Below are 25,508 nucleotides of genomic sequence, written 5' to 3'. Positions count from 1 at the left end.
TGCCATAGAGATATATATACTACTATATATCTCTATGTATACTGCTCAGCTGACATTGGATTTTTTGTTCCTTTTCTATTTGTTGTTCAATAACACCATAGATTGCAGAGTTTATTTTTTTTTTTGGTGCGGTTAGCTTCAATTGTTGCTCGGGTAAACAAACGCAGAATTGTATCGGAAAGGTAAGAAAATTACGATCTATCAGTACTTTTTGACAAATATTTTCGTCCCTTTTTAGCATAAATTGAAGTAATTCAATTCTATTTCTTCCATAAAAATGTTTTCGAGCTAAAAGTATACTTGGAAGTGATTTTTATTATATTAGTTTCCGTTGCTAAGAATTATTGTGTGCAGAGAAGCGACTGTGAAATCAGCACAGTCCCGTTCACCAAAATCTATGTAAAGTGTGAGTGAAAAAGGAAAAATGATTATAACGGAAAAACTGTGCATGTCATTACGAACTCGTAGCTCATGCACAATTTTTCCGTTATAATCCTTTTTCCTTCCCGTAGACTAGAAAGAATGAGACCCGGCTGCAAGATTTTCTTCATGGATGTCGATCTTGACCCATAATATCCTGAAAAGGGACCATTAAACAGATTCAAGTAGTCAAGTTGGTAAGTGGAACCGAAGTAGTTAAGCATTTAGCTAATTTAGGACTTTAAATGCATCGGATATGCATCCGGTAAAATATCAAAATTAGGGATTAAGTTTGGCCAAGTTTTGTGTAACGTTTCTTTACACAAACGCGCGTCCACTACAGCGTATAGGGCTGTTCTGTCTCTAAAGAGAGAGCCAACCTTACCCAAATCAGAGGCTAACGAACGAAAGAGAGAGAAAAATTCGGTCTAGATCTAGATCATCTTGTGAAGTACTGTAATGACAGTGAGTAAAGTAAGGAGAAAGAATCACATATAGATTTAGTACACATACTCTCAATTTCATTAGATTAAAACTGATTTGTTAAGCCAAAAATTAAAACTAAGATTAATTAGACTCTAGACTCAATTAAAAAAAAGAGACAAGTCAAAAGTAAAAAAAGAAGTGAAAAACGTTAAATCGTTCACATTATTTTTGAATTGAATGTGGAAAATATGATCTTAATGCGAATGATTTGCTTGTTGAGTTTCATGTCAATTAGATGTAGCTGTCCTACCGTTCCTGCGATTTGACAGTAAGGTCTAGACTAATAAAAAGCTGCAAAATTCTCATTTTTCTAACTCAGTAACTGGTTTAAACTGTAGAAATTAACTCTAGACTTTGGCCTAGTAGCCTAGACTTAAACTCAAGTTAATTTTGTTGCTGATTGTTTTGAAATCTTTTTAGGACCAAAAATGAACAACCATGCATCACTACTCAACCACTGTGTGTCCATCTTGGATAGCTTTGATCCTGCAGCGTTCGGTGTTGACCAGCATGTTAGCAGATACTTGAATGCTCATGAAGTAAGATTTTTTCCGCCTCTTTCGTTTCTTTTTTAAACTTCTCTTTGACATGTTAATTATTTTGTATGAAAATTGAAATAGAGTAAAGGAGCCGGTAATCGGCCAGCTCCAGTTTTCGGCCGATTGGTTGGATGCAAGGTAAAATCCCTCTAAAATACATCGCATAATAGTATAACACATTTCCTACACATACCATACCATGCCAGTGTCACTGAAGAACCACATTTGCAATGAAAAATATATCCTAAAATATCACATTTTAGCGATGTAATCGGCGGTCCCGCTACCCGAATCTGAAAAATCGAGTATCTTACGCGTGTCTGTAAGAAATATGGATACCATAAAATGAGCTTTATTTCAAGTATTTTTCAGATTTAGAGCCCGATTTTGTGCTAGTCGCAAGTTCAAAAGTATCTCATCGCATGTATTAAATCAATGCAGCCGCACACCGCAACGCACATCCGATCACCGCAGTACTAGTTTTCGGCCTGGCGAGCTCCAGGGAGCTCCGGCGTGGGATATCTGCTCAGCCCGCTAGTGCTATAGATCAGCACGGAAACGCACGGCGCGTGCGCGCGCTTCCTATTGACTTTGTACATGCGGCCGAAAACTGGTACGCTATGCCGAAAACTGACTCCGAAACAGTGAAAATTGAAATGAATATTGTCATGGCAATTTGTGATTTTTTTCTGGGATTCTTGTTTTGTTTAAATAATAATAATATTTGCTTCATGATTTGAACAAAAAATGATAATAAATAGGAAGTAAAGGGTCCAAAAAATAGGATTCTGTCTTAAGTGGCCGAAAACCGGCTCCTTTACTCTACCCAACCATTGACTTTTTTTTAAAAATCTTTCTGGTTTTCGTCTTACTATCAGTGTCAGAAAAAAAATTCTTAACATATTTTCTTTCTTTTTTGGTTTGTTTTTTGTTGTTGAAAGTTTAGAACTTAATGTTAACTTTTTTCTAAATAGAGAGAGAGAGAGCTGCAAATAATTGTCTATTGAAGAGGAAGAGATTTATACATTTAGCTTATCAACTTCAAGAAAGTTTAATTAATTGGAGGCTAAAATTTGTATGTTCGAATATTTGTAAAGTGTTAAGAACTTGATTGTATTATGTATAACTTGGCATAATTTGATGCCTGAGGAGCTAAAAGAAGATATGGGATTAAACCGCCGAAATTTGTTTTATTCTTTTTTAATTCATGTTTATAATATGTACAGCTTAAAACAGGTGGATCCTCTTGACAACTTTGTAGTTCAGGGGCTGTATTGTGAAAACAATCTTTTATGTTGGTGAAAATAATGATAACTGTCATAATGAATTTCAAAATCTGCGAAATCATCACTTACAATCAGTGCTCGCGCAGATGCCTCTTTCAACTCTATGCGATTGAAGCCAGTTTTGCATAGACAATAAGCAATGACTTGTCCTAATTTTAAATTATGACAATTAACATTGTTTTACTAACATGAAATACAACATAACTTTCAGAATACCATCCCACCATGACCACAGAGTGTTATATATACCTACAAACCAGCTAGAGATATACCTCCTACTCATGTTGATGTGTCATAAGAGACATTAAGTCCACATTTAAATGTGATAGATTTGCAGGCATCTGTATCCACTTCATTACAATTTTGTAACTATACATCTAATAATAACAATAAACAAAATAATAATATTGCCAAATTTATTCAAAATATGAATCACTTTTTCACAACATTGCAGAAACTAGAAATACTTACAAACAAACAAAGACAGAAAATATCATACAAAGCTATAATATTAATTACAAACAGAGGAATACTTAAAACAGATTATAAAATGTGTGTTTAAGATCGGAAACTTCTTGAAAGCTGTAAGAGTATACATGGCTATTCTGGGGTACAGGGGGTAAGGTGTTCCCGGTTTTAGGGGCAATAACTGAAAAAGCCTTTTTACCTATATCCATTGATATATTCTGAGAAAACTCTCAAGTACACCCTGTACGTGACACAAATTCTATAATATTTTTGACAGGTTTTAGATGAACGGGACAGATCCTTCATCACCGAGGTGTTTGCTGGCTGTGTGCGACATGGGCGGGTCATGGAGGTCATCGTTAAAGCTTTCTACGTCAGAGATGGCAGGAATTGTTTACGAGCTGACAAGAATCTCTACACAGGTAGGGAAATAGAAAGGAAATTTCAAAGTGGACTGCTGAGTATTCTTACTCAATTTTATATCTGTATAATCCATCACAAAATCAGTATGTTTTGTCATAACTTTGATTAAATTTTAATGTCATTTACATCTACCGGTATGTATATATACATGAATTTAAAATTATCGCATGTTGGCAGCTCAATAAATACACTGTAGAAACACATGCACATCAAGTCTGATATATTTGAAGAAAGTACAAAAATGAGAGGTAAATTAATGGAACACCTATAGAAAGCTGCATTTAGCTTGGTTCTTTAAGGTGTTCAAAAGAACAAAATGCTTTATACACAGGTAGAGTAACGTGATAATGAAAGTTGGCCATGAAATTATGCCCTAGTTATGTGTACACCAAACTTTGAGCCTGAAGTTGAAGACGTGTGCAAAAAGCAAGTTTCTTTGAATGATAATCAAGCTTATTCTTGGAGGACGTCCACACTGGTGTTACTGTTATCTTCTATGGTAAACTTCAATGTACTAATGACTTAGTTTAACTCTTTAGGTAACTGATGGAACAAACGGTTGACTGTCACATTGTTGTGCTATATATTTCAAATAGTGTGTGAATCTGGTGGTTTTATCCATAAGATAAAGTAAAGAGAAGAAAGAATTTCACTCCATTGACTGGAGTGTTGCTATAGGTTTAAATGTATATCCATTATATTTAATCCAGGCTTAAAGATAAAGACCAGTTATGGTCATGCGATTGCATTGTGAAAGAACGTTGTGGAATCGATCAGAAAAGGTTGATCATCTAGCATATAAGTATTGGTGTGTACTGCAAGGTTCTGAAATCATCAAAATGATAAGAAATTTGGCCCAGTCTTGGTAAAGTTACAAGCACTGTACACAGAAATATTTATATGGGACTATGCGACACGTGTGCGATACAAGCGCGATATCTATCAGGTCCAAATAGATATAATAATTTACCAAATATATCAATTAGTAGGCGGTTTCTCGGCAAAATTTGTATCATCACGTATTAGCCAAAACATTTTCTTTCTCATGGTTGGTAATAAGAGCTTCCATTTCATTTTTTGAGAGGTGGGCGTTTCCAAAACTGATCTTTACTGCATTAAGCAAGAGATTTCTCACTTGTTTCTTTGTATCGCTTTTCTGTTTCAGTACTGAGTTACCTTGCCCTGTACAGACTGGATGAGCTTGGTATGGCAAACTACGGCAAGTTTATCAGATCACAGGATGTCAATAAGATGCACAAAGTAAGACATAAATCCCATCATGAAGGTCTGTGTTAATCTTTATGCAATTAGAGACCCCAAAAGAAGCATTTTTGAGCAGGTGCATATTTTAAATCCTGGGATATGTATGTCTCATTGATACCCAAATATAATTTTTTAAAAACCAAGTGTTGTAATATTACATACATGTATTTTAATTTTTTGTTTTCTTCTTCAAATTGACTATTTAATCATGTAGGAAATGCCCAAGTATATACTTATCTGCCATACTATGATAAGGTCTATAAAGATTTGTTTTAATTAGGCAACGCAGGGCTCTACGTTACACCATCCATTTTACCATCTATAAGGCATCCAGACTGACATGTTTAGGGTCTTATATAGACTATATGCATGCGCATCATGTTAAATTTGTTAGATTTTGAGGGGTCTAGTCTTAGGTTTTGATGCCCATGTTTAAAGATGAAGTTGAGTTCTGGTCATGCGATTGCATTGTGAAAGAAACGGTGTGAAACCGACCAGAAAAGGCATCTAGCATATAAGAATTTGTGTGTATTGCAAGATTCTGGAATCATCAAAATGATAAGAAATTTGGCCAAGTTTTGGTAAAGTTACAAACACTTGCACAGAAAGATGTATATGGGACTACACGAACACGTGGCGTAAAAAGCCGCCCCCCCCCCCCCCCCCCCCGATTTTTACGATGTTACATGAATATTTAGAATATAAAGGCATTTGAAGAGCCATGCTTTTCAGGGAACATGTCTTATCTGATGTTCACTTGCATAATAAGAATGAGTAATGCTGACAAATTATTTTTCACCTCTTCCCAGAACTCAATCTTCTCTTTAATCTTTGTATAATGCTAAGAGCATGTGATTAATTATATCCAGTGATATGCTAAAGTATTGTTATCTGATAATTCAATATCCTGTGGACGACCCTACTTAATTGTTAATATTCATTTTTTTATTATACACTTGTAATAACAGTACCTAGCATTCAGCTTCAATGCAACACATTTGAAGACCTGGATGAAAGATGAATGGACCAAGATTTACGAGAGTTCATATGTCCAGGTCGAGCTCATTTCACCCATTCTCAGGTATGTAGTGGTGAGATGATTTCATCTCTTTTTAAAAGCTCTTTCTTTCTTCCTCCTCTCTCATTTAGTCCGTCTGTCTGCTTCTCCCTCCCCTCCTCTACCCTTCTCTCACTCTCTCTCTCTCTGTCTGTATCTCTTTGTCTCTCTCTCTTTGTCTCTCTCTGGTTCTCTATTCATCTATACCTATTTCACTCCACTCTTTCCTCTCTTTGTGTCTAACTGTCTATCTATGTAACTGTCTCGCGCCACTCTCTTTCTTTCTCTATCTCCTCCCTCTATCTCACACCTTCCTCTTTCCTATCTCCACCTTTCTATCTTACTCATCCCCCCCCCCTCTCTCTCTCTCTCTCTCTCTTTCTTCATCTATCTCACACCTCCCCCTCTCTCTCTCTCTCTCTCTCTCTCTTTCTTCATCTACCTCACACCTCCCTCTCTCTCTCTCTCTCTTTCTTCATCTATCTCACACCTTCCTCTTTCCTCTCTCGTCCTCTGTCTTTCCTCTCTTACTTCTCGTTCTCTCTCTTGCTTCATCCATCAATCTTACTCCTCTCTGTATCCTGTTCTATTGTTCTCTCTCTCTCTCTCCCCCCTCTCTCTCTCTCTCTCTCTCTCTCTCTAACTCTCTATCTCTCTCCTCTTTGATGCAATTTTGTCCTCCTTCATAAACCTAGCAAGAGTTGATTGACCTGCAACATGAACTGAAATTGATTGTGAAATCATGACTTTTTAATTGCAGATGGTTGCCTGAGCTCGGTGAGCTGATAGAGCAGCTAGCAAACAAGATAGCAAACAAATCAGCAACACAACGAAAAGTCAAAACACCAACAGGTTGGTTGTGCTTCATTTTATAGCAGTCATATATAACTACATTTAAAGAAAACAAACTAGAATGAAGAAAAAAGTGGTAATGAAAGCAGAGTGATTTACAAATGCTTGTGTTCTTATTGTATAAATTATCAATACAGCCATTATTTTTTATTTCATACAATTTTGTCCCCTTCTTTTTCTTCATGGCTTTTTGATTAAAAATAAATGTAATCTTGAAAAGTTTGGTGGGTCAGAGACTGTTTCCAAGATAATGCAATATTTTTTAATGGTGGTGGTAGTGGTGGCTATTTTACCTGACTGCTAAGAAAGCATGAATGCTTAAAGCAGCCAGAGGACTGACGGCTTTAGGTCCTCTCCGGAAGACCTGGTAATGAGGATTAATGCCTTACCAAAGGGCACTATAGCGCACCGACTTGGTTTCGAACCCGGGTCACCGGAATACGAGACCACTGTTCTACCAACTGAGCTATCAAGCTTCCATGATGATAATAGTAATGGTAAAATTACCTTGTGCTTGTATGCACATTTGAAATATTAAAAAAAAATCAATATTACTGCTTATAAGTATGTTGAGAAACAGATCTTTCAGCCAATTCTTAGACCGTTTATAAAAGTGGTTTCAACGATGATGGCAATGTCCAGTTTTCATTGCTTATTGATGTGCCATTTTTGCTTTCTGCGATGACAATATCGGGTTGTTTATCATCAGTTCTCAAGGGGCTATATTTTGATATCTTGTTATATAAATAGTAATACAGTAGTATATATTCATATGATATATGTTTGTATTGTTTGCACTTTCTGCTTAAAATCAAACTTTCAGATATCAAAGCATTCAACATAACTCAACCCAGACCAAGGAGTGTCCCAGTGCCAGAGAAAATCCCTCAAGTCAAAAAGTCAAAACCAGTAAGTTATACCCCATAATTCTCTTGTATATTATCTGTAAATACATATTTCTTTTAACATTTACCTCGGGAGGAGAGGCCTATAAGAATACCAATGTATGAAAGCAGTAATATCTCACCAAACGTTGTTTCTCCTGTGTGATTTAAGACTCTGAACTTATTTATATTTGCTTTATTTTTTATATTTGTTGTTGTTTTAATTGACAATATTAGATGATATATAATTATGTGTATGTATAATGTATATTGCTTAATTTTGAGTTTGTGTTTTGATGTGTTTTAAACATAGCCAGCTAAGAATAACTGGAAGGGTGTAAGGTCCTTGGTACAGAGATTTCTTTTATTTCCTATTCACATGGTTCCCAAATCAACTTACCATCTAATTTTGAGTTTTTATGTTGATGTGCTTTAAACATATAGCCAGCTAAAAATAACTGGAATAAATATAAGGTCTGTGATACAGTGATTTCCTTTCTTTCCTATTCACAGGTTCCCAAATCAACTTACCATCTTCCCAGAGAAGGTACACTTGTTGAAGAAGCAAAAGAAAGAAATAGGAAAAGAGCAGAGGTAGGTTCATTTTGAGGGGTCAGTGTCACAAAGACGTAACTCCATCACTGAGCACTTGGGCCTTAAGGAGTTAAGTCTATGTTTCACTATAGCCATTGACTTCAATGGGGTGCTGGGTGGAGTTAAGTCTTTGTGTTTCCTGGAAAGCCCACATAGGAACTCATTTCCTCGTATTTTTCTTTACTGCCATTCTAGGAGAATTTACTGAGTGCAGCCAAGTCCCAGTTCTCCTGTGCAAGCGCGGAGAAGTCTGAGAAGACGATCGTCCGTAAGGCGGCCATCATGAAGAAAGAAGAGAGCAAGCTGCAGTTCAACAAAGTGAAGGCCAGAAAGATTCCAGAGGCTGTCTCGAATAACGTTCCCATCAAGCTCAACATGGCAGCCATCTTGAGAGAAGGACAACTCTATCAGAAGAGAGAAGAGGATGAGATGAGAAAGTGAGTTCTTTTTTGGTGCTAAATATCTATATATACAGTGAAACCTGACTATAAAGACCAGTGGCGGATCCAGGGGGGGGCTGAAACGGCCGCGGCCCACCTATTGGCGGCGCAAAAAAAAAGAGGAAAAAAAAGAAAGGAGAAGAGAAGAAAAAAAGGAGAAGAGAAAAGAAAGGAGAAGAGAAAAGAAAAGAGAAGAGAAAAGAAAGAAGAGAGAGAGAGAGAGAGAAAGAAAAAAAAAAAGAAGATCCCCCCCCCCCCCCCCCCCCCCCTCCTCACTCCTACTCCGGGGTCGGAGGGACCGATTTTGTGTTCCCAAAATTTCCGATAAAGGGTTACTTTTCACGCAACAAAGTCCGGCCCGTAATACACACAAATCCGGCCCGCACTGACTTTACACACCGAAGATAAAGGGGTGCTTTCAAACTAAGAGAGGGAACATACATGCGCATACCCTAGATAACACTGAGTGGGTGGGGGAGGGGGGGGGTGGGAAGGGGAAGAGAAAAGTCGGGTGAGAAAGGGGGAAAGACAAGGAAATGGCGCTAAGTGACAGTAACGACGAATAAGGGAAAAACTGTAATCGGGAGATTTGGGGTCATTCCAGAAGGCTTGGGAAACGTTATTGAATAGAGGGGGCCGGGCCGGCCGCATAAAGTCTCGAGCCACGGATTCAAAGTTAAACGTTACAAACAGCCCCTGCTTTTTGAAAAAAATTGAAAAGGGCACAATGTTTTGGATGTCTTTCAAATAGAAGCTATATACTAAACAGTCAAATTTTAAATTAACGGTAGGGCCGCTTCACAACTCTTATTTTGCCCTTCATTTGGATTCAGCTCATACCAACTCGCTTGTGCTTATATTTGAACTCATGTAGTGATAATGGACAGCGGCGGCGATCCTGGGACCGATAGAGAGAGACGTCCCCCCGGAAATTTAGATATATAGCTAGAAAGAAATATACATGTAGCGGATAGAACGTACATATTGGACGATTAAGAATCGAGAATGAGACAACGAATCATCTTCTTTCTCTCATAATTTAATGAAGCGTCAAAAGCTTACGCGCGGAGGGGGGAAACTGAATTCAGACAATGATTAAGAACCGAGAACGGAACAACGAATCGTCTTCTTTCTCTAATAATTTAATGAAACGTCAAAGCTTCTGCACTTTGCGCGAGAGAGAGGGGGGGGAACTCAATTTAGACAAGGATTAAGAGTCGAGAACGGTACTCTTTCTCTAATGATTTAATGAAACCTCAAAGCTTCCGCGCTTCGTGCGGGAGGGGGTATGGAAACTGAATTCAGACAATGATTAAGAATTGAGAACGGTACAACGAATCGTTTTCTTTCTCTAATAATTTAATGAAACGTTAAGCTTTTGCGCTTCACGCGGGAGAGGGGGGAACTCAATTCAGACAAGGATTAAGAGTCGAGAACGGTTCTCTTCTTTAATGATTTAATGAAACGTCAAAGCTTCCGCGCTTTGCGCGGGAGGGGGTATAGAAACGTAATTCAGACAATGATAAACAATCGAGAACGGTACAACGAATCGTCTTCTTTCTCTAATAATTTAATGCACGTCAAAGCTTCCGCGCTTCGCGCGGGAGAGGGAAGGGGGGGACTCAATTCAGACAAGGATTAAGAGTCGAGAACGGTACTCTTTCTCTAATGATTAAATGAAACGTCAAAGCTTCCGCGCTTTGCGCGGGAGGGGTATGGAAACTGAATTCAGACAATGATTAACAACCGAGAACAGTACAACGAATCCTCTTCTTTCTCTAATAATTTCATGAATATTAAAGCTTCTGCGCTTCGCGCGTAATGGGGGGGGGGAGGGGGGAGGGGACAGCGAGCTGCCCGAATATGAATTTGTTATATCTTTTCTCGTATATTTTGGTGATAATAACACTTTCACAAAATACATATCATCCTCAAATTTTTGCTCGCTCGCTTCGCTCACTAGCCGAATTGTGAAACCAGAAAAATACTTTTTCGGGCAAGAGGCTTCATAGATGCTCGCACTGTAAATGCACAAAATTCTGGGGTAACAGTTGGCCCCGCAATTGGCCACGCATTTGGTGCGTTTACAGTGAGCGACCGGGCGTTTACAGTGAGAAATTGCGGTGCCAGGCCGCGGCCGAGACTACCTCCAGATCAGGGCAAAATGCGTGCCCAGTTTGGCCTCGTATTTGGCCTTTTGCGTGTTTACAGTGCGAGGCCAGGTCGCGGCCTGACTGGCCTTTTGCTCACTGTAACAGGGGTCTAAGAGATAAGTTCAACTTAGGATCTTTGTGAAACACCCCCAACTCATTTGGTTGAATATCCTCTTTGCTTTGACTTGTAGGCTTGAGCAGCTAGAGGCCGGAGCGAAGGATGCCTCTGAGTTTTTGGAGTGGCAGACCTCCATGAGACAGAGGGATACAGAAGAACAGCTTGCTGAGATCGAGCGCAAACGTCTGGAGGGAAAACTGAGCCATGAAGAAGCCATCTTGGCCAGACAGTCGCTCATCAAAGAGAATAAAGAGAAGGTCCAGATCATGAAAAAAGAGGTAATTATTCCATCTCCCAGGTCCATCTCATTTTGGCTGAGGAACTTTATTGACTATTTTGGTACCACTTGTGCTTGGAAGGGGAAAACTAACTTAATCTCAATGACCCTTAAAGGTCTCGATCTCCTCCTGTGGTTAGTGGTACAAGAAAATGTATTTACAGATAATACAAGAGAATTATGGAGTATAACTTACTTTATTTGAAAGGATCGATACTAATAATTTTTTTAATAAATTATACCATAATAAGATATAAAGTCACCCCAAACCCTGTTTGTGACATTAGAATGGTTAGGATTTAAAGAGCATGAGAGGAAAAAGTATTTTATTTTTATATCAAGGCTCGCTCAAAGTATACTCTCTGTTAACTTTGGTGCAAGTGCATGCTTTTACGAGTGTGTTGGCAAGTGTACTCATGTGTCGCTATATATAGTGTAATTTAGATATTGAAACTTGTAACATCTCTTCACAAGAGAAGCTAATCTGCTATTCTTTCATGAAATCCCAAACGTATAGAGCAAAATAGTATTTGGTGTGTTCTTTCAACCCACCTGATAATGAAATAAAAAATTAAAGTAAACTGAGATTGTGCTAGCAAGTTTGATAGCAAGGCCTTATATGAAGAGTTTAATTCTAAAAGGAGCTAAATCCATTATTGTAACTTCTGAGAAAAAAGAAATTGTTTGCCAGATTTTGTACAGGCGTCTGGAAAAGTGATATTAGAACATGCATTTTTTCATAATTGCTCCCAAAATTTAGGTAAATAATTTTGTTGAAAGATGGGTACTTAAGTAAACAATGTTCTGAAATCAATCACTTAAAAAATTGTCATCAAAAGTGGATTTAGCTCCTTTTGGAATTAATCTCATCATATGTTGTATGTAGGAGTCATGAAAATGTTATCTTTCATTCATTCTTTTCTCTTTTCCTTGTGTCTCTAATTAGGCTGAAGAGATGATGGCCAAGTATGTAGAGAAGAGAATGAAAGAGGAGGAGGTGTTGAAGAGAGTGGTAGAAGGTATCATCTCCGGACATCAGAACGCCAAGCAAGCCAAGGTCAAGATGCAGGAATACAACAGAAAATTGGGTAACATTTCCAAAACTAATTACTAACAGGTCAATATGGTGTGATATCTAGATGCAAGGTGGGCTTGAATAATTTCTATTGCCAAAGTAATAGCACAAATCTTGAACAGCCCCTTTTCAAAATTTAGAGAAGATTCTTTTGTGCTGTACAAAATAACTTATGACTGATATTGAGATACTGATCGTATAATGATCATATCATAAGCTATGGAACTATCATTTTTCTGATGATTGAAGAATGGCCAATTGGATAACATACCAAAGAAAGTAGTGATTCAGGTCCTTTTGTAACCCCTTCTGCGCTTCTGGCTCATGAATTTTTGTCTTTCTTTCTTTTTTTTAATATATAAAAATAAGATTTCTAGTATTAAAGTTTGACTTGTGCTTGACTTTACATGTCTCACTGTTTAATTGGACAGGAATTGCATATGAATAGAATTTAAATGGAGGGTGATTGTTTCTGTTATTGGAAGACAATAACAGTTATTTTAGGGTCTTTCGACACCAGTGAACACTCAAATTCGGTTTTTGCTGCCAGCAGCGCAGAAGGGGGGTAAAATAAACCATGTTTCAGTCTCAATCTTTAACGCTAGCCTTGTTTGTATTCTCTTCATACAGTTGAGGAAGTGAGCGAAGAAAGCCGGGAACTCTTGAGACAAGCTTTGGAAGAGGTAAGAATATGACACTCCATCTTTAACATTGAAAAGAATTATTCATGTTTGTATCAAGGTTCAGAAAAGGTCAATGAATAACTAGATCATTTCCATGATTATTGTAATTATGAATTTGATATAAGTCTTATTATTTGAGGAACATTTTTGCTTAATATGCAAAGGAGTTGGAAGGCCAATATTTACAAGGTTATATTATGAAAATAAATTCTGTTTTTAGTAAATTGTTGCTTGAATTTCTCCATTTAAAATGGGGGTTCGAGGAATTTTTAATGGAAGTTTGTAAATTCTATCTCTGAAAAATCAGGTGACCACCTCTGATTAATAATAATAATAAAAATGTTACTTATAAAGCGCTTACCACGGAAGTCTCTAAGCGCTATATTAATATAGATATTAGTATAGATATACTAATTCTGTAAAATCAGTATTTTCACTTTAACTGTGAAGATGATTAGCCTCACTCTTCACACTGAGTGATTTCAAGTTGGGTTTTTATAGGACTGGTGTTAGTTTTTAATAAACATTAACACCAGCCCTAAACACCGAAATGGAAATCAGCTGGTGTTAAGGTTTTGACCTCTGAATATCGTCAACTTGCGGTAGCTATAGTGTTATCGATTTTGCCAAATTGTCATCTGCTGAAACGACCTTTGTGGCTGGTGTTAATATTTTACGTACAAATATCCTATTCACTAACAATAGCCCCTAGGGATTAAACAAATGTTGATTTCCAGTTCGGTGTTAGTGTTGTACCCGCACAACAATCAAAGCACGAACGATGCTAATTCATTGTCTGACGATCACATAAAAATATGTGAAACAGGTCCTTTACTATGTGATTCATACATTCTTTTGTGTAAAATTACTTATTTTATAAGACCAGAGAGATAAGTGTAACTTTCTTTTGTGCTTTTGATATCTTTAATTTTTATCTACTATTTTTAAATCATCGTTGTGAAATCAAGTCTGTGTGGCATTTATGTGGTGTTTACGGTAGTGTTAAGTTGTCAATATTGATATCGGTATCGGGCTCTTAATTTTATCAGCAAATTCTTAGCTCAATTTAAGAGCTCTTGACTGCTCTAAACACTAACACTGACACTTAACACCCAACTTGAAATCACTCGGTATACTGCTCCATCATCACCTACCTACTTTACAATATTTGTTTTCTTTGTTTATCTATAGGCGGAGGCTGAGATGAGGAGAAAGATAGACCTGATTCAGCAGATCCGAGCTCTAGAGGTAGCTCCCAAGGACAGGACCAAGCTGATTGATTGGACAGCTACAGCAGGCCACGCCCTCCTCTCGGAGATGTCCATAGCAGAGGTAAGGTTTTATCCTGCATTATGGTGCTTATTATATCTTGCATCAAATTCGTCTCATGACCAGAAATATTTCAACTATTTTAAGGTTGCTCTGAAAAAGTACCTTTAGGGAGTGCTTTTTGGGAGTACTTTTGGGGAGTTAACATTTTTTTTGATTTTTTTTTTTTGATTTTTTTTTTCTTCCCAGTCTTAATTTAATAATGTATTTATTTTTAATTCTTCTTTAAAAAAAAACAGTATTAAAAAAAAATTGAAATAATTTTTTGATGCAGAATATAAAACAAATATACCATGCCTTCTTTTCGAGGTACTGTTTAAAAGAAATATTTGAACAGAGCTTTATCTCCTTCCCCTAATGGACTGCAACTTGAAGATAAGCTGAATCACTGTGTGAAATTTAACCTTGAATAAAAAAAAACACTAGGTTTACTAGGTGTACATTTCTCTCTCATTTTCCTCAGCTGAAAATTCATTACAATGTTTAATTCACTCCCATTTATTTCAATTTCAGCTGAAAGAGAGAGTCACACTTTTGAGGATAGCCGAGGAGGAGGAGAGGGAGAACAAGAGAGATGAGATCCTGGAAGCCAAGGAGGCGAAGGATAGGTTCTTGATGGATAAACTACAGCAGATCTCCAAACACCGGGCAGCTGAGGGACAGGTAGCTGCTATGAAGTAAGTGATAGGAGACAAATCGTGGGGTCAGTGACACAAAGACGTAACTCCATTTTGGCCATTTTGAGAAAAAGAGGTTTATGTGTCACTGAGCACTTGGGCCTTAAGGAGTTAAGTCTATGTTTCACTAGCCATTGACTTCAATGGGGTGTTGGGTGGAGTTAAGTCTTTGGGTTTCCTGGAAAGCCCACTTTTTTCTGAAAATCTTTATATCAAATACTAATTTTGGCAAAATATGGAGTTACATCTTTGTGTCACTGAACCCTCAAAATATACCTCTTGGGAATTGACCTAACATTGAGCATGAAAGAAATTGTTAATTAATTATCTCTGATGGTCTGTGGAACTGATGTTTTTCATGTCCTTATTCAAAGTAACTTGGAAATTGAAATAACAAAAAAAAAGGAAAAGGAGAAGAGATCTGCTCTATGTCAGGATTACCTTATGAAAGCTCTTCTTATTCAAGGTCACATTTTGCGTCATGATAGGTCAGAGTTTCTTTCCACCATCTTTTCATTGTTAAACTATCAAGTCACAGCTACAAAAATGTTATTTCTTAATCAGATTACGTGACTGTCAACTTGGCATAAAGATATTTCATGGTCTAAAATTTGATAGATCTATCATTGATTCATGGAGGAATGGAAATGATTTGATCTCAAGGTAAACCGTTTCATCTTGAACGCCGTATATTAGTTCATTCTTGTAGCTTTCAATGTGAAAATCCTGAGGTCGAATCTGGACTTATGCTTCTTCTCCTCAAAGATGCATTTTTGTGTAGAGTTGATTCTCTAACCATGCAGGGGGTAGAAATTTAAAGGATTTCACTCAAGATATGAAAGGATACTTCTTGTTATACCTATAGTGTCCCTTACACTAAACAATTATTTCCCAATAACTTTCATGAATATTTTAAATATAATAGCGACATCAATACGTATAAAACAATTCCAATAAAATGTATGTACCTTTTTATAATTTTAACTTTTCAAGAACCACTATAAGTTTTTAAAGGCCCACAGCTTTGGAATGGGTTGCCAGATGTATTAAAAGAAATTTCAACTGCTCTCGCATTCAGGAAAAAATATAAATGTTATCTTCTTAATAGTGAGTAATTTTATTTGATCTAATTGCCTTTTATGTGATTTATGTAAATAGTTGTGTTGTGTTTTTTTTCTCCATGTGATTATGCTATGTTATATTATCTGTTTGTTTGATTGTTTTTATTTTTATATTTTGTAAAATGTATTTCTCTTGAAGGGTGGTATCATAGGGGATCAGCCTTGACAGGCCAATGGCCTTTGTTGATCCCTCGCATCCACCACCCTTCATCCTTCTTTCATAGAATCATGTACATAATTGTTGTTATATTTATATTGTTTAATTAATACTTATTTGTTTATATATCTTCTGATGTGTTTTTAAAGAGATGTGAAATAATATTGAATTGAATTGAATTGAACAGTGGTTGCCAGAACTGAAACAGTTGTTGTATATACATCGAGACATAAACACAATATGTCCACATTACAATGAAATTAACACCATCATTATTTATGCCTTTTTCTTAAATGTTAGATTGGAGAGCAAGCGGAAGGCCAAAGTTGAGAAGTCTGAGATCAAGGACCCCAAGCTCCAGGATCTACAAGCCAGACTGGAACAGAGGAAACAAGAGAGACTCAAGACAACGCAGGAGATGAAGATCTCCCCTACCAAGCAGTCTGCTAATCGCACAAAGGCACTCATCCAACAAAAGGTGGGTTAATTTAACTGTTACCTTATTACTATGATGTATTGTGTATTTTACTTTGTCATACTTTGTTATTGTTACTATATAACAAACAATTTAACTTTCAGTTGGCCTATTGCACAAAAGCAAATTAAAACTTCAATGTTTGCACCCTTCCAAATTATCAGACAACTGGGGTAAAATTTGTCACAGTTACGGTGATCATATAGCTGAGGCGATGAGCAATGCTTTATTACTGCAAAGTCTTTGTGAATATGCGTAATTCTGATTTTCAAAACTTAGATTTCAATTTTTCAGGGAGCTATTACTCCTGACAGACACTAAAATAGTATATGATTTGTATTATTATAATCTATTCATCTATTTCATTTTTCACTTGTGACAGGGTTTCTGAACTGTTTCTATTAAACTGTGATTAACCATGGCCTTCCTTTGTTGAATGTTTCAGAAAAAGAATGAGGACAGTCGATGGAAGGAGCTGGAGAGCCGCCGAGAGAAACAAGCCTCACTTCAGTCCCAGGGTATACCTACAGATGTTGCTGGTCAGAGATTGAATTCTTTTGGGCGGTCAAGACAGATGGCTACAGAGGCTGTATCATCATGAAGATTAACATGAAGACAGAGGAGATCGATATCTAAGATTTATATTCCTAATTTCCATGTGCAAAATATTGTGATGTTGATTAGGTAGAGTAAGTGCTTCTTATACAGTTTCAGAAAGAATGAAATCAACCTTCCGTATGATTAAAATGAGAAAGGATGAATTATTTATCAGATTAATACTAGGATTTAGAGGAGGCATTTTCTGATAATAATGTGAACTTAGGTCCATATTTATTCTGTTGTTGAATATAATTTATTTAGATTACAATTTTATACTTCATTCTTGCACAATTTTTCTTAATAATAAAGCTTGGCTAAAATGAAAGATGCCAATAGAATACACATGACGTATTGGATTCTATTTTGTATTAGTGTTATTTGAATTCATTTTCCACATTTCCCTGATTTTCCATATTCTTTTTTAAATGCCTGGTATTCTTTCTTAAGTCTCAGTTCAAGAAAGTATTCAAACCCCTTGTCTTTACTGATCTTTTACCCATTCATCACAGTGTAATATGTTAATAATTTTTGCAAACATTCCAGTGGATTCCTGATAGAGGGGACATGATACAGTGAACATAACCCGCAAACCATATTCTTGAACAGGAATAGGGCATGGTATAAAGTGTTCATTGCATGTGAACTTGTTCCCATACATGGCCATGTATGGGAAACTTAAAATGGCCACTGTAGACGGTCGGCCTTAGTAGACTGGTTCTACAACACAAAATTTGGAGGGAAATATTATAAATGGCTACTAAACACAGATTACCCTTAGGCCTAAAAAAAGAAGATGTTGTATTGCCCTTTAGGTGCCAACATTAGGCGGTCGGACAGAAATCTTTTCTTTTTTTTAAACTTTTTTTTTCCTTTTTTTTCCTCTCCCTCTTTGGGTTGATATTTCTCAGTTTTGAATGCTTCAATATTTTTTTCTTTAAAAAAAAACGGTTAAAAAAAAAAAAATAAATAAAAAGCTGACCGTAGATTTCAAGATTTTGGGGTCGGTCGCAAAAGGCAATACATCTTTTTTGTTTAGGCCTTATAGATACGAGACCTTTAAAACAAGTGACACCCCATCAAGTGAATATTCTCTGTTATGACCAATAGCGAGGCGGTTGTAATGTTGTTTATTCACCTTGAGCATTAATCATGCAACAAACATTAATCATATCGTGAATGAACGCATCACTACATGTTCGTTGTCTGACCAAACAAGGCCTGGGCAGTTCATCACTGAAAACAACTCCAGAAATTTAAGGACAAATTTGCAATTGAATTTTTGTTTGAAATAGGAGAAAGTAGAAGCCCTTGGACGATTCAAAGAAGCAAACCAATTCATGATACGAGTATAGTACAGTGTATATGAATATTCCATATTTGTGTATGATGCTTTGATATGTAGAAATTATATTTCTTGCTTTGTAAATAAATTTGACCAACCAAAATTGTAAATATTGTGAATAAAGGTGAAATAAATATGAAAGTATTACATCATTCGACATGTATCAATGTGCAGTAATTTGTGTAATGCTTATTGCAGTTAGTTAAAACGTTTTGAAATAGTATAGACTTCACTGCACATACTGCATTAACATACCATGAGTGATCCACGAGTGTTGAAGAGAGTAAGAGACCAAGGTAATCCACAGTATCTAGTTGGCATATTCCATAAAAACTTAAAAAGGACATAACGGTACAAAAAATGAATAGATATCAAAGAAATGCACAAGCAGCAAATCAGTATTTTGTAATCCAACTAGTAATCAATTCATGTCAATCAGGACAATGCAATTAAAAAACTCTTGTGACAAAAAATAATAATTTGTAATATATATATATTTATTGACATATAATATTAACAGTACATGAAATGGAATGATACAAATCAAATCATATATTATATGTAACTTAATGAAAAAGAAGAGAGAAAAAAAAAACATCAAGATATGCATCAGATTCATTAGATCTTTAAATAACTTGAATGTGCATGAATGTTTTAGTTTTTATTTAAAAAACAAACTGGCACTGAACATCCCAGTTTATTTCACAGTGCTATCAAGTTTTCAAAGTTGTTCACAGAGGTCATTTACAATGCAGTACAATATGAAATCAAGATATCTCTGATCAGTGAAATTCATTGTATGAATAATACCAAATCTGAAAACATAAATCCTTCCCCAAAAATGATTTTATTCCCAAGTCCCTAATCACATCTTACATGTATCTCTTCTATATTAATCCCGTACATGTACATCTAAAATTTAAACCCTATTTGTAATAAAACCATCAAATCACTGATAAACTTACACATGTACATGTAGAAAACACTACATGCTTAAACACAAAACAAATAACTGACACCCTTCTACCTTACTGTCTGCTGAATGTGCAGGTTTCCACATACACGTAGCTTGATGATTAGAAATAGTTGTGACAGTGGAAGTTGCTCCCGAATTGGTCAGTCATTTCGTGAAGCTCATAATACAGATTTACCCTCCTATAGAATGAGTACATGGGAGGCAACTAGATTTGGAGCTTCATGACTGCTAAACCCACATATATGACTGCACATGTGTACCCAATATGTCTGCGCATGTCACAATTATCTCTTTCAATAAGCCACATGTACCGGTACATGTATGTGTTTCCACATTCCATATTGGCAATTACATGTAGGTCTTCAGATAAATGTAAAAACTTGTTCATTTCACCTGTTACACATGACCTTCTAAAAACAATGCTAATTCAAACTACGGGTCTTACATATTCATGAGTAAAGTTCTTGTATCATTAGATCACAACACATGGAAATATTCATTCTTTTTTTCTCAAAAGTAACATTCACAATCACATGTACTCGGTAGTACTAAAGTTTACACCTTGTCAAATAACATGCACCAATATCTAAACTTGTAAATTTTAACAAAATGCTTTCTCTGTCTTTACACTCAAAACACTAGATTTGAGAGTAAAACAAGACAAAAGTTTAACGAGAGTTATTTGAACTTGTGATTTCCCTAAACCATAGTCGAAATATTTCTTTTTGCTCAATATAATGAATAATGATAACGAAATTTGACATTATAATAAGGAGTTAATTTTCTAGCATGTCAACAGTAAAAAAATTGCACAATAATTTGTTGACTGTATGCAATCACATATGACTGAATAATTGTAAAGTAAATTCTATTTTCTATTGCTTTCATTATCATCAACTACAGTTTCCTGACTAGAATGTAACGACCCCCACGCCCCCCCCCCCCCCCCCCAATGTTAAAGAGTACTACATCAATTAGAATCTTCAAAATTTGAGATGCTGAAGATGGGCCTAGTAGTAAATTACATCAAAGAGTATTAAACTAGATGTAGATGCTGTGTTCTTCAGCTATATACATGCGGATATATTCTTTTCTTCTTTTTTTTGGAAACAAAAACAGATAAGACCAAATATATGATAAAAACTTTTCAGAATATTAGGGTGTCATGTCATAAAAGATATTCTCAAAACGTAACATGTGTACAACCGTAATATAATTCATAAGCTGAAAATTAAGAAGTCATAATATTTCACCAATACTGGGCACTGTCCATGACTCCATGTATATAAATTTGAAGCATTATCTGACTGGATGACATGAATGCTTTGAATGTACCATGGGCAAACATCACCCTAATGATCCCGATAGTCTATAAACCCCAATGAAGTGATGATAATCTGATTCTGATAATGGTGGAAGGGAGGGTCCATCCATAGTCCTAATCCAGACCAAGATGGCAGATTAATGTGGTGACGTAATATCAAAAGATGCTCTTATTATTGCCCCTGTAAAGAAAAGAATAAATACCAATACATATTTTATTGGAAATATAGTACACAATCATACAAAATATAGAAATCTCAATGGCAATGTTATAAGCACTAAGTCTATAATCTCTTTAAATCACCGTCCCTTACAGCTTTCAACTTTCATGGACTTCATAAAATCCATATAGAAAGATTTTTTAACATACACCAGCAAGATGCAAAACCCTACAATTTGTACACACAAATATACTGTAATCTATGATCATCATGTAAATACAATGACTAACGAGGTCATATTTCACTGCAGACACAGGCAAAAGGGCTGAGGGATAGCATTACTAAGTGCTACACAATTACCTGGCTTTTAGCGAAGATTTATTCATCCTTTCCTTTCTTAATAAAATCTATCTCTAATTATTAAAAATATTCTCTCTCAATGTTTCCCTCTTTTCTTTATACATGGCAAGGATGTAAGAAAGTTGATTCTTCATGTAGCTTTACAACAAACTCAGATACACTCGTGTACATGTACATGTACAATTGTACATGACTGACTGACTGACAAAATCTTACTGGACTATGAAATCAGCTTCATTGCAATATTCAATCAATTACTTAATCATGGTCCGGTAGACAAATATTGGCTACTGAATATTACATCCACATTATAGTTCTGCAAATTATAACACATTCTACATGATACATGACCACATTTCTAGATATGGGGAGATAAATTTAATTTACTCAATCATCATCATGAATAATAATACAAAGTTTTGGGAAATTTTGAAAATTGGGTGGATAGTGATTCTTCACAATTTTGATATATTTGGATGCCCCTGTGAATGTATTATAAACACTAAAAAAAATAGCCCCTAAAATACTTCTGCTTTCGAGAAAATTTTAATATACAAATTTACCGGTGCTCCTGGTAAATTTTGGTAAATTTCAAATAGCGCCTACGGCCATACAATGGTAGCTGCGACCATGAAAATCTCAGAAAATGTAGTTGTGATATAATTTCCAAACAAGAGTAGTTAATCGGTCGATTTTAGTCAAGAAACATTGTTTTATAGCTTAATTAATATCTTGACCTAGAGAGGGAGCTTTACAACATAAAGAGTTTATTATTTACAAGTTTATTATTTACAATTTCATAACTTTAGACTCGATTTCAACTGCGACAACGATCACTGAATATTGTAGAATTGCATATGCTTCCAATATGTTAATTTGAACAAAATTCATGACCCCATACCAAAACTTTGTATTACCTTTAACATAATAAAATGGTTAGCTTAATCATTTGGTGCACTCAGATGTACAATGTTCATTTCAGGAAGTGATCCTGAATGCGATGCAGGCAGGAAGTTACTCTACTCTGTAGTTTGGTTTACTGTCATCAGCCGACAGATTCCAGTCACGATCAAAGTACACTTAATGATACTACACATTGGTTTACTGTGTTATTGATGAGGTTCATGGAATGAAATTGAAATAACGATGAGCCTGTCGATGTTTAAAGTGAGGGCTACAGACAACAATATTTGTAAAAGAAAACAAATCATGGTACTGGTAGCATTACTTACCAAAAAATACTCTACTTTTCTTCCCACTTGCTCTTTACTAAACATATCAGAAATTGTTGTTTTCCCTCAAGAAAATTTGCAATCATAAAAGAACATTAAGGCCTAAAAAAAAAAGATGTTGCATTGCCCTTTGCGACCGACCCAAAAATCTTGAAATCTACGGTTAGCTTTTTAACCAAGTTTTTTTGTTGTTAGTTTTTTAGAGAAAAAAAATATTAAAGCATTAAAAACTGAGAAATATCAGCTCAAAAAGGGAGGGAAAAAAGAAGAAAAAAAAATAAAAAGGCCTAATTAAAAATTATTGCAAATATGTGTCAACTTACCTCCCATTCCATTTTGATAGCTCTTATAACCTTTGTTTCTAACTCGGGTCCAATCAGAGGATTTAACTGCATCAGGAATGTACATAACCATCTGAAAAGGAAATAATTATTGGAAGACATTCTTAGAATTATAGGTCAGAAAAAATATAGATCACAGATTATCACTCCTATCTACATGTAGACAATCCCCACACCCCCTTCTTCATTAACAATCCCCACCCCCTCCCACAACAAAAACATGAAACAAAACACCCAGAAACATCCATCTATTTGTGACATACTTATATTCTTTATAATCTCCCTGCATACATTTAATTTTTGAATGATCCTATTGCTTCATTTTCCCAGTGGATAATAGATTAAGTATCCTAAATTTTGATAAATTATATATGTAAAAATAGAAACTAAAAACTGGGGCAAGAAATTTGCTTTAAATTTTTAGGAGCCGACCTTAATTAAATATGAAAAAAAAGGTCTCATCAAAGACTTTTTCATCCAACAGTTGTATAAAATCAAGCAGAATATACTTACAACATATAACAGCAAACTGCAGTCATTACAAGCATGGTCTGGATAATCCTATAGTTGAAAAATACAAAATATAAAAAGACATGAAAAATTAACATTTTAAGGTATGCTACGTACACAAAAAATTGTTTTATAAGTTTTTGCCTGTCAAGTAATGATTTTATTTGACTTTGAAAAATATTATCCTTATCATGTTATGCATAAAATGTATTGTCTTCATGCATAAAGATCATAAGTATTATTCAAAGAAAAATTGGTGAATTGAGATTGAGAAATCAAGTCTCAATTAGGATCATCGCAAACAAATTTCAAGAAGAACCTTGAAGTAGCCTGTGGCTATCTGTCTACCTAGCTTTAGAATTTATTTCTTAAATTTGAAAGTGCTTTGTATGAGAAGAAAGAAGAGTCCACTAGATCTAGATTCTAGAGAACTGCAGACTAGCCAAGCCAGTGTGCAATGTTCATCTGGTGCGGGAACTTGGGAAGGGGCGACTAGGATTGCATTTTAGATTTTGTTTACCTCCGTCTTCATGCAGGGGTATAGGTGCCAATTAAGGCTAGGTGATATCGTATTTTATGTTCAATATCACCTACCGGTAGCCCTAAAGTAAAGCTAAGGCCCAAGTACTTCCTAATCCTAAGTTAAGTCGACTACCAGTAGGGGCGTTGGTCCGAGAATAAGGATCGTCCGCACATACGGGGAATCGTAAAAGCGGACATACGCGTCAGCAAAAATAAGGATTGTCTGCATTTTTGCTTCCGATTCTGGTTTCCGATCCACGCGTTGGCGATGCAGATAACGGATTCCGCAATGATTTTCTTGATGCGTTTTACATAAACTTTGTAGAGACTTTCACGTTTTGAGCGATAAATCCTTGGGAAGACGGCCAACCCATAAAAGTAGATGGTGAACTGGGGGTATTTTTATTACGCGGAATCCATTTTTCGCATTGCCAGATAGCGAAGAAAAAAAAAACGTCTGTGAACATTTTCGCAGATGATCCTTATTTTTTAGGACGCATTTTTTCCATGTATACAAGGATTTCCGCGTTTTATGCGGCCGATCCTCATTCTCAGACCAGCGCCCCTATACCGAGTACTGACTACACAACGGCGCGACATCACACACAACGGCGCGACACACACAACTCACCCAACGTTGCAACAATGTTGTTCGGAATCTTCAGATTAATTTATTTATTAAAGTGTGTAAGTCTATTCAAGAAAACTTTAATTGAATGTGGCATGACGAAAGACAATTTGAAATACAATAAATGAGAACGTTCAACGGGCTAGAAAATAAAATTATGCCCAAACTGGCTGCATCAGATCAGCCTGCATGAATGTATTAATTACACTGCACTCTCATTGCCATTGCATTGGTCATGCACAGCTTCAGCTTCATCACGATCAAGACATACATTGTTGATAATATTTCAAGATTGAAAAGCCAAAGTCTCACCCTCTATTTGGTCCTTTCGGAATAAACCATGGCACTATGATGCCTATGACACCCCAGAAACCGGTGAGAACAACTACAGTAATCCAAGCGGATGCCATCTTCAGTCTTTTGTGAACAAATAACGACACTCTTTTCTCGTCTCTCAGCTGTCGACCTCCTTCTTCTGTAGAATCAGCCAATCTAGCTAACTAGCTAGCTGTACGTGTTGCACTCGTATAGCGTATAGCTAGCTCTACTGTCCGTACGTACGTACGTACATGTATGTAGAGATTGCTACTCATGTGATTAGGTCATGAGGATTAGTCTTATTTTAGATGGCTGTCTATCATCCCACTATTTTATTATGTCGTTATCAACTGCCTTGTACTATCCAAACATGTAAAGATATATATATTCCCGTGAAATTTTATTAATAATCATATTT

General features: G+C 36.0%; 2 protein-coding genes across 2 annotated transcripts; one reads left to right on the top strand and one right to left on the bottom strand.

Moving 5' to 3' along the window:
- The first annotated feature begins 105 nt into the window (after nt 1–105).
- On the top strand, nt 106–18,229 carry LOC584073 (cilia- and flagella-associated protein 99). The gene is made up of 16 exons (XM_030985740.1): nt 106–182; nt 1,327–1,445; nt 3,477–3,621; nt 4,788–4,882; nt 5,854–5,966; nt 6,703–6,794; nt 7,618–7,703; nt 8,192–8,272; nt 8,468–8,709; nt 11,057–11,261; nt 12,207–12,348; nt 12,966–13,018; nt 14,210–14,350; nt 14,861–15,024; nt 16,603–16,780; nt 17,223–18,229. Exons 2-16 carry the CDS (start codon nt 1,335–1,337, stop codon nt 17,376–17,378), a joined length of 2,004 nt encoding a protein of 667 aa, XP_030841600.1. The 5' UTR covers nt 106–182; nt 1,327–1,334; the 3' UTR covers nt 17,379–18,229.
- A 966-nt stretch (nt 18,230–19,195) lies between these two features.
- On the bottom strand, nt 19,196–25,273 carry LOC753676 (V-type proton ATPase subunit e 2). The gene is made up of 4 exons (XM_001183018.4): nt 25,085–25,273; nt 23,626–23,673; nt 23,095–23,185; nt 19,196–21,200 (listed from the first exon to the last, which is right to left on the bottom strand). The coding sequence occupies exons 1-4, from the start codon at nt 25,180–25,182 to the stop codon at nt 21,192–21,194; spliced, it is 246 nt and encodes an 81-aa protein (XP_001183018.2). The 5' UTR covers nt 25,183–25,273; the 3' UTR covers nt 19,196–21,191.
- Between the last annotated feature and the right edge of the window lie 235 nt (nt 25,274–25,508).

This window comes from Strongylocentrotus purpuratus, unplaced genomic scaffold (genome assembly GCF_000002235.5).
Source record: "Strongylocentrotus purpuratus isolate Spur 01 unplaced genomic scaffold, Spur_5.0 spur5_scaffold_15, whole genome shotgun sequence".
Taxonomy (NCBI): domain Eukaryota; kingdom Metazoa; phylum Echinodermata; class Echinoidea; order Camarodonta; family Strongylocentrotidae; genus Strongylocentrotus; species Strongylocentrotus purpuratus.
This window is presented reverse-complemented; position numbering and strand designations above follow the sequence as displayed.

Bases quoted from the DNA above. Each gene is read 5' to 3' on its own strand.
- LOC584073 (XM_030985740.1), top strand. From the start codon at position 1,335: ATGAACAACCATGCATCACTACTCAACCACTGTGTGTCCATCTTGGAT. The intron at 7,704-8,191 runs GTAAGTTATACC...TCCTATTCACAG, and splicing joins AAGTCAAAAAGTCAAAACCA to GTTCCCAAATCAACTTACCA. The intron at 13,019-14,209 runs GTAAGAATATGA...GTTTATCTATAG, and splicing joins TGAGACAAGCTTTGGAAGAG to GCGGAGGCTGAGATGAGGAG.
- LOC753676 (XM_001183018.4), bottom strand. From the start codon at position 25,182: ATGGCATCCGCTTGGATTACTGTAGTTGTTCTCACCGGTTTCTGGGGT. The intron at 23,674-25,084 runs GTGAGACTTTGG...TTTCAACTATAG, and splicing joins CCGAAAGGACCAAATAGAGG to GATTATCCAGACCATGCTTG. The intron at 23,186-23,625 runs GTAAGTATATTC...TTTCCTTTTCAG, and splicing joins GCAGTTTGCTGTTATATGTT to ATGGTTATGTACATTCCTGA.